We start from the raw sequence: 15,521 nt of genomic DNA, 5'->3' as shown, positions 1-15,521 counted from the left end.
GCCCCCACCAACAGCATGGTGCGCCTTGTCAATTGTCAAAAAACTGATAGTGTGCCTTGACAATTTTAGTATCTTGTCAGTATGCCGTGAGTCAAAAAAGGTTGAAAATCGCTGCCCTAACTGGTAAACCTAGTTTTTGAAACTTGCTGTAAAACAGTTTTCTACAAATCCTCATATGCAGCAGCTCCCAAGTGTTTACACTCCTCTGACAAAGTTTTCTGATGAAGCTGAACTTTTAGCTTCAGTCACCCATGCACAACATTATCTTTGGTGTCATTCTATTATATGGAGTTAGTCTCTAGGGAGGAACATGATTCCAGGGATGGTTCCTTTTTTAATGTGGTACATTTACGCTATGCCATTAAGCATCAATATCAACTCCCCTCTACCCTATATGAGGTTTGCACCACATGATATATTGAAGAATGGTGGTAATACACAGAGACAGAACAGCTTAGGCTGCTGTGCTATCTGAAGTGGAAAAGAGGAAATGACCTGATGTGATCCTAAATTTGAAGGCTGATGAGTTTACATTTCCATTAAGCTTGACTTTAGTGAACAAACTCTATCCCCTTCCCTCTAAAAGAGCAAAGAGGAGGTTTCCAACTGGAGCTGCCTCTAACCCCAGAAATCATTTTCAATGAACTAAGCAAAGTTAAGTGTAGTCAAGACCTGATTTCTGGAAATTGTCATTAGGGAACCAAGGAAAGGATGACAATTCAGAAGCATTTAAAATAAAAGCATTATATCCTGCTCCAAAGGAACCAGTTTAAGTTTAACCAGTTTACATCTCCTCAATTTCAAATGAAATAAAGCATTTTAAGCATTGGAAGTCAACACATTTTGTTGAGAGGTTGTCAAGAGCACCTGGCAACCCAAACATGAAAATTAGAGAAAGCAGATGAGGCAAGACGTGTAGACCTATTCCTCATTTTCTCTTTCTCAGTCCTACTTCCACCTGTAGCTTCTTATCTCTTTTCTCACACACTGCCCTCTCCGTCATGTGCGTGCTTGGAAGAAGTCTCTTTTATACTACTGAATTACAGCCCTTGACTGGTCTGCTGTAGGCGGTCTGCTGCCTTTCTAAAGGAAGTGCCGGTAGAACGTGCATCCTGAGGCCACAAAGCAGCTGTAAAGCAGCCACTGCGTCAGTGAGAAGGCCAGAGCATTTCTGCATACTCTAGTGGATGTTGGGATGCCCACAAGAGCAGGTGTGCCCTTCACAAGGGGTGGAACGGGGGCAGGATTGATGGCAGTGGTGCATGTTGAACCCCAAGCCCCTTCCCAGGCTTGATTTGCCTACACAGGGCAACAAGGACTTGCACTAGTGATATCACTGGTGCAGGTCCAAGTTGTCCCACAGAAGTTGCTGAGACTTACCCTGAGGTGACCTCCAGCAGCCAAAAATCCTCAACAGGATGCAGCAGAAGCCACACAGGCACCAATGCCTCACTGAACAGGGAATTAGGTAGGACTGGGCTGCCCACTGCTAAGAGACCAGAGTTACCCTGCAGATGCCCGATCTTGTCTGATCTCAGAAGCTAAGCAGGGTCGGGCCTGGTTAGTACTTGGATGGGAGACTGCCTGGGAATACTGGGTGCTGTAGGCTTATACCATAGTCTTTCGAGACTGAAGGTTGCCAACCATGTAATACAGGAGGGCTGCCTGCCCCTATCTTATGAGGAAAGGCTACATGTTTGGGGCATTTGTTTGAAAATCAGGCAGAGGGGACATGATTGAGATTTATACATTACGTACGGAGTGGAAAGAGAAGCTTTTCTCCTTCTCTCACAATATTAGAACCAGGGGTCATATAGTGGAACTGATTGGTAGGAGCCTTAGGACATATAAAAGGAGGTGCTACTTCACACAGGGCATCATTGATGTGTGAAATTTGGTGCCACAAGATGTGCTGGTAGCCACTAGCTTGGGTGGCTTTACAAAGGTTTTGGACTAATTTATGGAGGATATATCTATCAATGACTACTAGTCATGATGGTTATGTGCTACCTCCAGGTTCAGTGTTAGCATGCCTCTGAATAGCAGTTGCAGGGGAGCAATGATGGTAGAGATGTATGTCTTTTTTCCTGCCTCTGAGCTTCCTAGAGGAAACTGGTGGCCACTGTGAAACAGGATGCTGGACTAGATGGGCCTTTGCTCTAATTGAGCAGGGCTTTTCTTATGTAATCTCATGGGAGATATCCGACAAGGAAACTCCACATGTAGCAATTACTTTCATAACATGATTACCCTGCACATGCCTGATCTTGTCTGTTCTCGGAAGCTAAGCAGGGTCAGGCCTGGTTAGTATTTGGATGGGAGACCGCTTGGGAATACCAGGTGCTGTAGGCTTATACCATAGTCTTTTGAGACTGAAGGTTGCCAACCATGATTTCAGACATTTGGAAAATAAAAAAGCAGCCATTTACCTAACATTGTGTTGGGCTCTCTAGTAAAGTATTTTTTAAAATAAAGATACAAACAATAGAACAATGCAAATCCAATTTTACAATATTGTTTACCAGCTACTGGATTTTACAACATTCTCATGGCTTATGCATTGTGACTAAACAAATATTTGCAATTATATTTTGTATTCAAAGAAATGTTACTAGGATGGAAATTTTCCTAGAATGGGATTATCAGCATTTGGAATTCTCTGGCATCCATATCTCAGGATGAAAGTACACAGTCTCAAAAAAGAATCAATGGCTAGTTACAATTAACTGTTATTGCTACTTGTAATCATACCACAAGATGCACATTAACCATGAAGGAAACCAGTTGTTTATAGCTTCTTCCTTTGTGACAGAAGCAAAGATATAGGAAAAACCGCTTTGCTCTGTTCCTGAACTATACAGGAGATCAACTTGTGGTTGCATGTACCCCTAATAAGATTAGAAGTAGGAACATCATAGTAAATAGTGGTCAGCACCCATGAAGCTCTCTTTTTTCAGGTGTTTTGCTTTCCGAAATTAATTATGTTCAACATACAACCTAGAGTCTTAGGTGACCTACTGCAGTCTTTGTAAATATATCTATATTTTTATGGAACATACACATGGCCAAGTTCATGTGCAATTGTAAAAGCAGTACTTAGTCCACTGTCTTCACTAATTGAACAGCTCCGGTATGGATCACAGACTGTACCCAATTCAGCCAGACCTAGGAAACCAAAAGTAGAACAAAAAATAGTTATAGCTTGCTATCTAAACAAAAACATTATGTCAAGAACATATTAACATTATCACCTTAAAGAGTAAGAAAAAGGAGATTAGGCTTACCTAAAGTATCACATTTGTCGTGAGCTCTACAAATATCCTGTCTGAAAGCAAAACAGACTCGATGCTTTTAATTTCCATGCAAGTTACCATTTTAAAAAAACACAACAATAAATATGTGCCATTTAATAATACTGCTGTGGGATCTTCATCTGGTATTTCTTTTTAATTTCTTTCAGTATATTGCTTTCCCAATTTGAAATGCTCCAGGCAGAAAGGAGATTAAAAAGGAAGAGTAAGATCTATCTTGCATTGTAAAAGGGTTGCTATCATGGACTGATTATTTTCACATTGATATTTAACATAGGGTTCAATCCTAACCAACTTTCCAGCACTGGCATAGGTGTGCAATTGTAATGTGGGATGTCATGTAATGAGGAATGTACTGCATCCTGCAATTGGGGGGCAGTCATGGAGGCCTCCTCAAGGTAAGGCAATGTTTGTTCCCTTACCTCAGAGTTCCATTGCCCTTATGTCAGTGCTGGAAAGTTGGTTAGGATTGCAGGCGTAGTGTGATATTTAATATTTTCAAATAACACCATAAACCATATACATTTGAAGCATGAGTTATCACCTCAATGAAACTTCCAAAACAAAACCTGAAAGCCCTGCACAATTTAGTTAACTGGGTACTCTTTGCGTTGCTCTGAATCACTGTCTGTCTGAAACTTAAAACCAAAATACGCAAACAAGTGAGATTTTTCATTCACTTTTTTGTGCACTCTGGAAGAAAATCCAAGTTATGTTACGTTCTAGAGGTAACTGGCAATGCCTCTTGGTTATAAGGCATTTGGCCAGATCTAAAATTATGTAGGCAGGTGGTAACAGTAATGTATTCTGTACCATAGTCCATAATGTTCCAAGTATATTGCATCAATAAACTGAACAGATCAGAGATCTCCTTATTCTTCCCACTAAAAAGAGCTGGTGTTTAGTCAGTAATATGGGCTGCGGATACAGTATATTTTTAGAACTTAAAGCAGGCACAAATATTTACTTCATTCAGAATCTATAGCTATGGTCAAGTAGATCTCTGCTACATGTGAACATCCAGGTTTTCCTCCCCCCTTCTATTTCACTGCAGTAGTAGATCTGAACAAACTGGTAAACTGTGTGTGAAAAATCTCACTCTTCTAAAGCACAATTTGTAACAGGGAGAAAGAGCAAAATGAAAAAGGGATGCGTACATGTTAGATCATGGTCCACATTCACATCTGCAGTGCAAATGCTTATGTATCAATAAAGCCACTTCCACACTTTGCTTTAAAACCCTTTCTAAAAACCTTTTATCTGAAAAGGTTGTGGTAAAAACATGATCTTTATTGGTAACCGGTGTTGCTTTAGAAGAACTTTCACTTATAACAAAATTGTGTATAGTGCTGCAGCAGTTGCCTCAACAAAGCTGTATGGAAGGAGCGTTGTCCCAATGGATTTAGATTCCCAGTAGGAACAGACTCCCAGTTAACTATATGGTGAAATGGGAACTGAATGGTGTGTCTGTTTGCTCCAGAAATTCTATTGCTCCTATGGCTCCTTCCACATAATTGGGAGTCTATTCCAAAACCAAGCAAGAATACAATAACTTATCCTCTCTCATGTCATAAAGACTCAATAATCTCTGATGATATCATGCGTAACAGTTGTGAGATATAAGTGCATGGTTATTATAGCAAAACCAACAATTCTACTCATGACATACCTTGTCACCAACACAGCAGTGTCATGTTTAGCTGGGTGATCTTCATTAGGGTGGTTCTGGGTTTGCTGCCACTGACAAAAGTTTTTTAATGTTGTTTGAGCATTGTACGATATGGAAGGGCCTTCCTAGTTATAATATATAAAGCAGCATTAGTACTCTCTATTCATTCTATTTCCCCCTTCCTACCTATGGGCATGATTTAGTTATTAATTTATTTCTTTATTCGTGCGCACCTTTCTACCTGACAACAGGTCTCAAAGTGTGTGCCAGTAAGATAAAATTAGAAAACAACATATAATTGCACTAAAAACAAATATCAAACAATTGTTGAAAGTTCAAAGCCTTCACAAGAAGAGTAGGGATGACCATGAACCATGCTGGACTTGAAGAAACAACCTTCAGGGCAAACAGTGCTTTCAGCAACACAAGTCTTAGCAAGCCCAATTTCTTTTTTCCCCCCAAGAGTGAAGTGCTTTGCTGCAGGAATACCAATAAGTTGGTAATACATTTTGTATTTGCTTGAGATATGTCCATGACATGCTGAGAGAGAACAAAAAGTAATTACCTGTTCATTTTGTATGACAGCTAATTTCACAATAACAATATTAATTAAATTTCCAATGCTTGGATCTTTATATATTGAAGCTACCTGCATAAAAGATAAATTATGAAAAGTTGAATGTTAACAGTATACAAGCAAGCAAAACGTTAGGACAGCAGTTTTGTCCATTAAAAAAAGGTTACAGCTGATAAGTCTGCGGTGTACCCAAGTTCTCAATTATGGATGAGGAGAGGCAGATGGCAATCACTTTGCATTCAAAGAGTGCAGAATATGTATCTATTGTATATCTATGTATGTGCATCTTACAAATTAAAAACAGCTAAAACAGTCAATTAATAATGAATGAACAATGCAAAAATATAAGTGACCAAAAGTACAATAATGTTCTATGGCATGGTGTTGGGTAACTGTTGCTAGCTGATTAACTTCCTGCCCAGCCCACAGGTGTACACATTTGATCCCTGTTGTGTATATGGGCAGAAATAGCTCCTTTCAGATTTACATTCTGTTGCTTGTGCTCGCTCTCTGCTTTTTGAGGTTGTAACTACACTGGACAATGCACAATTTGCCTCTGAAATGAAGAAAAAAAACTAATCTTTACTAATTTTGATGAGCTGAACATGATGTGAATGACAATGAAATCTGTTGACTGGCTCTAGTTTAGGAGAAACTAAATGCATTGCATGCATAGTTTGTGGGAAAGAAGCGAACATTTACCAGTACATGTCTATGCACTATGTATTGCAGATCTCACACAAACCATAGCCAATCTTGCATTTTCTTTGTCATATTTGTATTCAGCCCCTCAAAATCTATAAGAAATGAATAATTTAAACTTGGGGGCATGATCTTTGTACTCGAAAACATGTATAGTTCAGTATTCTAGTGGCCTTCTTTCCTTTGTTCTCTCTATTTTTCCTCAGTTTTCTCCTCTGCTGCCCCACTCCCTCCCTCCTACTGTCATCAGTCAACTTTTGCCTCTTCTTCCTTCCCGACAATCTACACCCCTCACTTGCCCTGCTTTCATGACTTCATTGGCCTACGCTACACGTAATTTAATTTTGTTCCTTAGGAAAGAGTTTCAATCAGCATTGTCTCCTCAGGGCAAGAAAGGCCAATATGCAGACACAGCAGTGAGTGAAACGGACAAAAACTCCAGGAACAAAATGTTACAGGCTAAGGAGGAAGAATGTGGACTATATACAGTAGTTGACAACATGGGTGAAACTGTTTACAATTTTGCTGCTACAAATAATAGACAAACATGTTAGTCCCTGCTAACTGGGCAAAGAGGCACCTTTCAAAGTGGTGTCCACTTGTATTTAGCAAGGGAGAGCAACTGTCCCTCTTCACCCCAAAATAAAATAGTCCCTAAAATAAAATTGATTTATTGTACTGTGTAAACTGCTTTGCGAACTTCTCCAGTTGGAAAGTGGCATGTAAATAACTTTACTGTTATTTTTTATTTATTATAATAATAAAAAGAAAATCTGTCATCCCAGCTTGACAATATGCCCCATTCCAGACACCTCCACACCCACACCTCATACTCTCGGTAGTTGCCCAGAAGTCATAGCCTGGAATTGCAGCAACCATACAGTTCAGGTACTTTCTTTGGTGAGGAGATGAAAATCCTGCTTACCTTACTTGAGTCCATTAAGGGCATTAACAGCCCAAACCTGAGCTGCTTGGAGCCCAGAGGAGCAGTGGCGCCAAAATGGCTGCCACTATATCCCATGCACGCTGGGCAGCCACCAGAGTCTCCTTGGGGTAAGGGGACACTTGACTCCTTCCCCGGGGGAAAGATCCAAGTCCCACAATGGGGCTACTTAAGTCTGTGCTGTCTGTTTTGCAGGTGCAGAGTTGAGAGGCCCAACACAGGATTCTTGATCTGGCAGACCTCCCAATGCCTTGTAAGGCATTAAAAGCATCATTTCCAGTTTCTCTGTGAAAGTCACATTTTTTAAGCTTCTGAGCTTAGTTGGACATCCCTGGCCTCTGCTGAGCTCAGAAGCCCCTCTGGAGGCAAGGGCAGTGGAGCTCCCCTCACCTCCAGCAGGTGGTGTGGACTGTGAGGACAGGCATTCACCAGTATCCACGGTTTTAGCAATCCATGGGGGGTTCCAGAACAGAACCCCCATGGATAAGGGGGCACACCTGTAGCTTACTACACTTTCACATGTATTAATGAAGCTATATGCAAAACAGACTCCTTCATTTAAGCCTAGTAATACCTGCCCCCAATGAATTCCATGTCAATCCTGATTTGAATACTTACTATTGACATTAATGTCAAAATATAGTGTTGTAGATTTCCTCCATGATAAGCGACCATCCGGCTGTCTGCCACGACCATAACTTCCACATATCGAGGATAAGAGAGAAATCTCTTGGTTCTTCTGTGAGTGTTTTTTTCCCTTATGTTGTCAGTCTTGTTCTTACTGGTAGCAGGAAATTGCTCAGAAACTATGCTAGATTTCAGTGCCCCTAAATCAGATAATATGCTAGTTGCTGGCCATTGTCTCATCTTGCTTTTCCTCTTGAACTTTCTGTGATTTTTTGCATGCCCTGTCAGTTTGAAAAGGAAAAAAAAATTAAAAGAACATTAAGAGTTTTTTTTTTAGTAATGCTTCAAAAAGACAATGCTCCCAATTCCAAAGCCCTTTGTGCATTATGTTTTGCAAGGAGTGCTTCAGCAAGCAGGCTTTCTGAACCAATCAACATATTACTCATAGAGATAGGGCGCAATCCTAACCGGTATTATGCCACTTATGCTGGTATAGGTGCCCCAAAGGAGCGGGCACCTTAGGCAGGAGCCGCGTCGGTGCATTCAGATGCGCCGATGCGCGGATGGAGGCAGAAGCCTCCGCCGCGGCTCCCGTGCTGCCGCTTGTGTCATCGTGAGCGCGCTGACACAAGCGGCAAAGATAAGGCATGGGGAGGGGGCGTTTCTGGGCGGGAGGAGGGCAGGGGAGGGTGGGCCCATGGGCGGGCACGCTGGGAGCTGGGCTGGGATCTGGCAGTTATGCCGGATCCCAACCCCTGTCCCCGGAGTGAACGGAGCGCCTTCCAGCCGCTCTGTTCTCCTCAGACTTGCACTACCTGCAGAGGTGGTGCAGGTCCCAAGGAGACCCATTGGGGCACACAGCCCTTACCCACGGGTAAGTGGAAGAGCTTCCCCTTGCCCATGGCTGAGCCGCTGCAGCTGACAAACCTGTGTTGGATGCAGCGCAAGCCTCCTGGCTTGCCTGCTCCAGCACAGGTTAGGATTGTGCCCAAAGTTGATAAACTGAGGTGGTACAATTCTGGACACTTTCAATTCAGACTACAGGTGTGCATTTGTATTTTGGAATGCTCAGGCAAAAGAACTAACCGCATGCAGTAAAATGAGTACATTGAAGAAAAGGTTTTAACTCAAATTTTCCTTGATTTGCTGATATATTCTTGCAGAATTCTTTTTTACATGGAGGTGGATTCAAAAATATGATTTCCCACCTCATATTAGAGCTCCTTAAGCAGTATGAAGGTCTACTGCCTCAGTTTACTACTTCACTTATGTGTAGAATCAGGCTGAAACTACAGGTTCTGCTTACCACATGATACTGTAGTATGGGTCTTAGCTTTGCTCATGTGTAGCCACCAGGTGGCTTGGAGGTATTGGGAGTGTGGAGGTAGAGGCATGCAACTCTTTACATCTGTGCTATTTTCATACCCCAACACCAAAAGTGGCTATTTAACCACTGAATGACATTGTATCAATGGGTTATATACTCTCTACTTCTGCACTATGGCTCTGATTCAAGTTGCAGCCCCACATTGTTGCTACACACAATATCTGTTCACCATCACATGGTAAACAGAGACTATAGTTCAGCCCTCTTAAGAGGTTGGAGCAGTTCCAGATGCTCTGCTTTGTATATGAAGCAAAGGAAGCTGAGGGGGAAACCCTTGCAGCCTAGAGAGCTCTATATCCTCTGAAATACATTGGAGCTCCCGCAGCCATAAGGATGGGTAGCGGCCAACAGCTGTAATGAAAACTGAATCCCATGAGTACTGCAGGAGCTTTTTAACGGTAGGCCACTGAATGACTTATATATTGCTAACTGTAACTGTGCATTGAGGCACCTTTAAAATGGTGGCTCTTTTACACTTAGCAAAAGGAGAGCAACTATCCCTATCCCTTCAAGTAAAAAAAGATTTGCTTTCAGAAAAGGGGGTGGGATAACAAGTGGGGGGGTACACTAAGGTTAGCACAGCTATAGTCCTGAGCACAGTAAAACTGACTTTTAAGAGCTTTTTTTAAGAAAAAAAAATACAGCCATTATTATAGAGACAGAACAAGAAGACAGGAAAAGAAGCAGCTAACCAGAAGTCCAGCCAAAGTAGGAGAGAGTAACCTACAAGCCTTATTGGTGGAGGAAAACATGTACACACTTAATGAATACAGTAGATACACTGGATGACAGTTCTCATGCCGTCACCTCTCCCACAACTACAACGCTGGAAAATAGCCTTGCCGGGCCTGTATGTCATGAATTTCAGCTAAGGAAAAGGACTCTCCAGAGTGCATGGAGGCTGCTTAAAACAACAGTAATAGAGGCCCAGCAGAGGTGTATACCGCAAAGAAAGAAGGGTTCCACTAAATCCAGGAGGGTGCCCGCATGGCTAACCAGCCAAGTTAGAGAGGCTGTGAAGGGCAAGGAAGCTTCCTTCCGTAAATGGAAGTCTTGCCCTAATGAGGAGAATAAAAAGGAACATAAACTGTGGCAAAAGAAATGTAAGAAGGTGATACTGGAGGCCAAGCGAGACTATGAGGAACGCATGGACGGCAACATTAAGGGGAATAATAAAAGCTTCTTCAAATATGTTAGAAGCAGGAAACCCGCCAGAGAAGTGGTTGGCCCTCTGGATGGTGAGGGAGGGAAAGGGGAGATAAAAGGAGACTTAGAGATGGCAGAGAAATTAAATGAGTTCTTTGCATCTGTCTTCACGGCAGAAGACCTCGGGCAGATACCGCTGCCCAAACGGCCCCTCCTGACCGAGGAGTTAAGTCAGATAGAGGTTAAAAGAGAAGATGTTTCAGACCTCATTGATAAATTAAAGATCAATAAGTCACCGGGCCCTGATGGCATCCACCCAAGGGTTATTAAGGAATTGAAGAATGAAGTTGCAGATCTCCTGACTAAGGTATGCAACTTGTCCCTCAAAACGGCCATGGTGCCAGAAGATTGGAGAATAGCAAATGTCACGCCTATTTTTAAAAAGGGAAAGAGGGGGGACCCGGGAAACTATAGGCCGGTCAGCCTAACATCCATACCGGGTAAGATGGTGGAATGCCTCATCAAAGATAGGATCTCAAAACACATAGACGAACAGGCCTTGCTGAGGGAGAGTCAGCATGGCTTCTGTAAGGGTAAGTCTTGCCTCACAAACCTTATAGAATTCTTTGAATGTGGATGCGGGAGAACCTGTGGACATTATATATCTGGACTTTCAGAAGGCGTTTGACACGGTCCCTCACCAAAGGCTACTGAAAAAACTCCACAGTCAGGGAATTAGAGGACAGGTCCTCTCGTGGATTGAGAACTGGTTGGAGACCAGGAAGCAGAGAGTGGGTGTCAATGGGCAATTTTCACAATGGAGAGAGGTGAAAAGTGGTGTGCCCCAAGGATCTGTCCTGGGACCGGTGCTTTTCAACCTCTTCATAAATGACCTGGAGACAGGGTTGAGCAGTGAAGTGGCTAAGTTTGCAGATGACACCAAACTTTTCCGAGTGGTAAAGGCCAGAAGTGATTGTGAGGAGCTCCAGAAGGATCTCTCCAGACTGGCAGAATGGGCAGCAAAATGGCAGATGTGCTTCAATGTCAGTAAGTGTAAAGTCATGCACATTGGGGCAAAAAATCAAAACTTTAGATATAGGCTGATGGGTTCTGAGCTGTCTGTGACAGATCAGGAGAGAGATCTTGGGGTGGTGGTGGACAGGTCGATGAAAGTGTCGACCCAATGTGCGGCGGCAGTGAAGAAGGCCAATTCTATGCTTGGGATCATTAGGAAGGGTATTGAGAACAAAACGGCTAGTGTTATAATGCTGTTGTACAAATCTATGGTCAGGCCACACCTGGAGTATTGTGTCCAGTTCTGGTCGCCGCATCTCAAAAAAGACATAGTGGAAATGGAAAAGGTGCAAAAGAGAGCGACTAAGATGATTACGGGACTGGGGCACCTTCCTTATGAGGAAAGGCTACGGCGTTTGGGCCTCTTCAGCCTAGAAAAGAGACGCTTGAGGGGGGACATGATTGAGACATACAAAATTATGCAGGGAATGGACAGAGTGAATAGGGAGATGCTCTTTACACTCTCACATAATACCAGAACCAGGGGACATCCACTAAAATTGAGTGTTGGGCGGGTTAGGACAGACAAAAGAAAATATTTCTTTACTCAGCGTGTGGTTGGTCTGTGGAACTCCTTGCCACAGGATGTGGGGCTGGCGTCTAGCCTAGGCGCCTTTAAAAGGGGATTGGACAAGTTTCTGGAGGAAAAATCCATTATGGGGTACAAGCCATGATGTGTATGCGCAACCTCCTGATTTTAGAAATGGGTTATGTCAGAATGCCAGATGCAGGGGAGGGCACCAGGATGAGGTCTCTTGTTATCTGGTGTGCTCCCTGGGGCATTTGGTGGGCCGCTGTGAGATACAGGAAGCTGGACTAGATGGGCCTATGGCCTGATCCAGTGGGGCTGTTCTTATGTTCTTATATGTTCTTATGACAATCCTGTATGAGAGTTGGTCCTTCCTATAACTTGTTATCCCCTCCCCTAGGTACTTTTTGTTTATTTGGGGAGGCAGGCATGAGAACTTGCTGGGATGGAACACACTTGGGGAAACACTTGAAAATTCCAGGTGGTTTTTGCAACCAGTCAGGGGCACAAGAGTCAGGTTCGGTTACAAAATATTTCCAGTGGCAGTCCCTGAAATTAATAATAATAATAACAGGTATTTATATACCGCCTTTCTTGGTCTTTATTCAAGACTTTATTCAAGGCGGTTTACATAGGCAGGCTTTTATTTAAATCCCTTATTAAATAGGGATTTTTACAATTTGAAAGAAGGTTCTTTCTTTCAAGAACCACTACATTCAAGGTGTTTCATTCCGATCTGGCTTCACATTCTGGCCTCCATCCTCCCACGCTCAGAGCAGATGGAATAGCTCGGCTTCAGCTTGTCAGCTGCTTCAAGGTCGCACGGTGCTGGTGGCCTCGAACTGGCGACCTTGTGGATGTTATCTTCAGGCAGATGGAGGCTCTACGCTCTAGACCAGACCTCCTGCCCATGATAACATAACCATAAATCCATGATAACATTCTAGTACTACAGTCAATCATGTTGTATGTTTTCCATCCTGTTCTCACACTGAACACAATTCATACTTTCAACATCCACTTAAGACCTACAAAACTTGCAAGCCTCAGTTATAAATTCAGACACGTTCAAGGATTTCTACCTTAGATCAGGATGCAGGTCCTAACCCTGAAAGCAAAGTCAATTACATATGACTTCCTCTACTTTGGCAGTAGAATGGCAGCCCTTAAATATGTACATCATTTTTCCTTGTCACTTTTATTACTCTGTGCCACAGGAACCTGAAAAGTCATGTAATAGTACAACTTCAGGGCACAATCCTATGCATGTCTTTTCTCAGAATAAAGTTCCATTATGTTCATGGGGCTTACACCCAGGAAAGTGTGTATAGGATTGCAATTCAAAAGAACTTTCACTTTTAATATTAAAGACGACAGAACAAAATAAGTTATCCTGCATACTTAGAGAGCAACAAGAAGACTACTATGAGTGCAAAAGAAAGTATGCGGAAAAAATAACCGTATTATATAGTTAAAATTTGCTATCTTATTATTGTATATTGAAGAATATTGTATATTATTATATATTGAGGAATACAATATATTATTGTATAGTGCTATCTTATATATTGTATTATTTTAAATTAGAATGGGAGCAATGATGTTTAATGCCACTTTAATTTTAGATAGTGAATGGTGCAGTCCTAACTGGTGCTTATGTTGGCACAGCAACCACTGCGCTAGCCTATGGTGTTGCAAAGTGCCATGAGGCAAAAATTGGAATTGTCGTGGACCACATACACCAGTGGTCCTCAGACCATTGTTTGGGAACCAGTGCTGTAGATCAAGGCTCCGACTTTAAATTTTGGATCCAGTTTATTTCAAAGTTCTGCTTTAATCCCATGACGCTGGCCAAAATGATGCATTTTCACAACCCATTGAGCCTACAGGGAAATGTATAAGCCATATTAGGGAATTAAGAAACAATCAAACCTGGCAAACATCTAAGAGTTGTATGTCATCTCCTTCAAGAATGTCTTAGACTTAAAGTACATATTAAAAATATGTACCTTCATCAAGTAGGTATTTCATCTTTCGTCTTCAAGGACAAAAACTTTTGCAAAGTGTGGATAAAAAAGCGCTTTCCAAACCACACAGTACCTAAACTTCCCATGTCTGTAATCTTGGCATTTGTTCCTACCTTTTAATCCTACCCTCTGACATGAAGTGTAACAAAAATATCAGGCTGTATAAATGTACCACATTTAGATAAATTTGTATTGTATTATGCCAGTGCTCTTTTTTGCTGGTTGTCCTTTTTAGCCTTAAACACACACATACAAGCTATAAATGAGGGTTATACAGAAATCTTGTTGCTTTCGTCTCATTAGCCAGTAGTTGTAGTGCCTTTATAAGTCAGTCTTAATTGTAAGTTCCTTCATTGGTTAGAACAGTAGAAGGTAGAACAGGCTGGTGTTTTACATAATAAGGCAAAGTTTTGCCTGCACAGTTCAGGGTTAGATACATTTTTTTTAAAGATAAAATCTAGGAGTCCAAAGCTGCAATCTAATGCACACTTACTTGGATATAAGTCCCACTGACCACACTGGGACTTACTCCCGAGTAGAGATGTACAGGATTGTGCTGCAGGCAAGTTAATGCCCCAAACAGGCACCAGGTGGCAGGCCTAGAATTGAGGCAATATGTGACTAGTCAACCCAACACTATACATTATCCCTTGTGTCCACAAGCATTGTTATGCTAAACTGAGAAATTGAAAAAAGGCAATCACTTTTTTTCAGTCACTCTAATCCCTTCCATTTTCACTTGTCCTTTGGAACTGAAAGTATTTTACACCCCTAAATGCAGCATGTGGCAACAAAAGCAATCCTATTCAGTTTCAGGTTCATTAAAATTGAAAAAAGAAAGGTCTCAAGCTACCCTGGGTCAGCCTTGTTGAGGCTAAATGCAATAACTAGGAAGTTAATTATTTCACAGACCTTCACAAAGCTTATCAAATGTTAACCAATATACCTTCAGGCGGATACACGTGTTGTGGGCTGAAAATGACATTTCTTAGTGATTGGCACAATCCCAAGCGGTGTCGCCGTTGTGTATATCTACAGCAAACAGGTTATGCTATGCATCGCATTTTACCACAGTGGTGAAGGTGCCAGGCAGCAACATGGGGGCCTTCCCTTTCACAAAGCTGTACAGCTTCCAACAGAAGCAATCTAAACTAGAGAGGTGTTTGCTCCTTTTACTCTTCTGTGGAATTTTGAGGACAGTTTTTTTCTCTCTTCTTAACATTCATCATAACTACAAGGAAACTGGGAAAAAAATAACTTTTCACAAGTTCTGGTAGAAAGGTGCAAATTGAAATTACTGGAAATATGCACACATATAGAAGCTACACAGGTCTGTAACCATAACAGAGATTTGATTGATTGACATACAGAAAAGATACCAGAATGCCACTGAAGTCAGGTTAAAAAAAACAAACTGATAACAAGTATGGTTATGATGAAGTATGAAAGAATGATACAGAAACTGAGAATGCAGGCAACAATCCTATATACACTTTCCTGGGAGTAAGTTCCATTGAATTTAATGGATT

At 41.9% G+C, this 15,521-nt stretch overlaps 1 protein-coding gene across 1 annotated transcript in view; it reads right to left on the bottom strand.

The window, feature by feature from the left end:
* ADAMTS9 (ADAM metallopeptidase with thrombospondin type 1 motif 9) overlaps positions 1 to 15,521 on the bottom strand; it is a 167,899-nt gene that overhangs the window by 115,766 nt on the left and 36,612 nt on the right. The window contains exons 4-8 of the mRNA XM_066613881.1: positions 7,821 to 8,110; positions 5,546 to 5,629; positions 4,981 to 5,105; positions 3,285 to 3,325; positions 3,060 to 3,165 (exon numbers count right to left, since the gene is read on the bottom strand). Coding sequence (XP_066469978.1) covers positions 3,060 to 3,165; positions 3,285 to 3,325; positions 4,981 to 5,105; positions 5,546 to 5,629; positions 7,821 to 8,110 — 646 coding nt within the window. The remainder of the gene's footprint in view (positions 1 to 3,059; positions 3,166 to 3,284; positions 3,326 to 4,980; positions 5,106 to 5,545; positions 5,630 to 7,820; positions 8,111 to 15,521) is intronic.

The sequence above is a fragment of the Tiliqua scincoides genome, chromosome 2 (assembly GCF_035046505.1).
Source record: "Tiliqua scincoides isolate rTilSci1 chromosome 2, rTilSci1.hap2, whole genome shotgun sequence".
Taxonomy (NCBI): domain Eukaryota; kingdom Metazoa; phylum Chordata; class Lepidosauria; order Squamata; family Scincidae; genus Tiliqua; species Tiliqua scincoides.
Note: the sequence above shows the minus strand (reverse complement) of the source record. Positions and strands in the feature narration are given on the sequence as shown.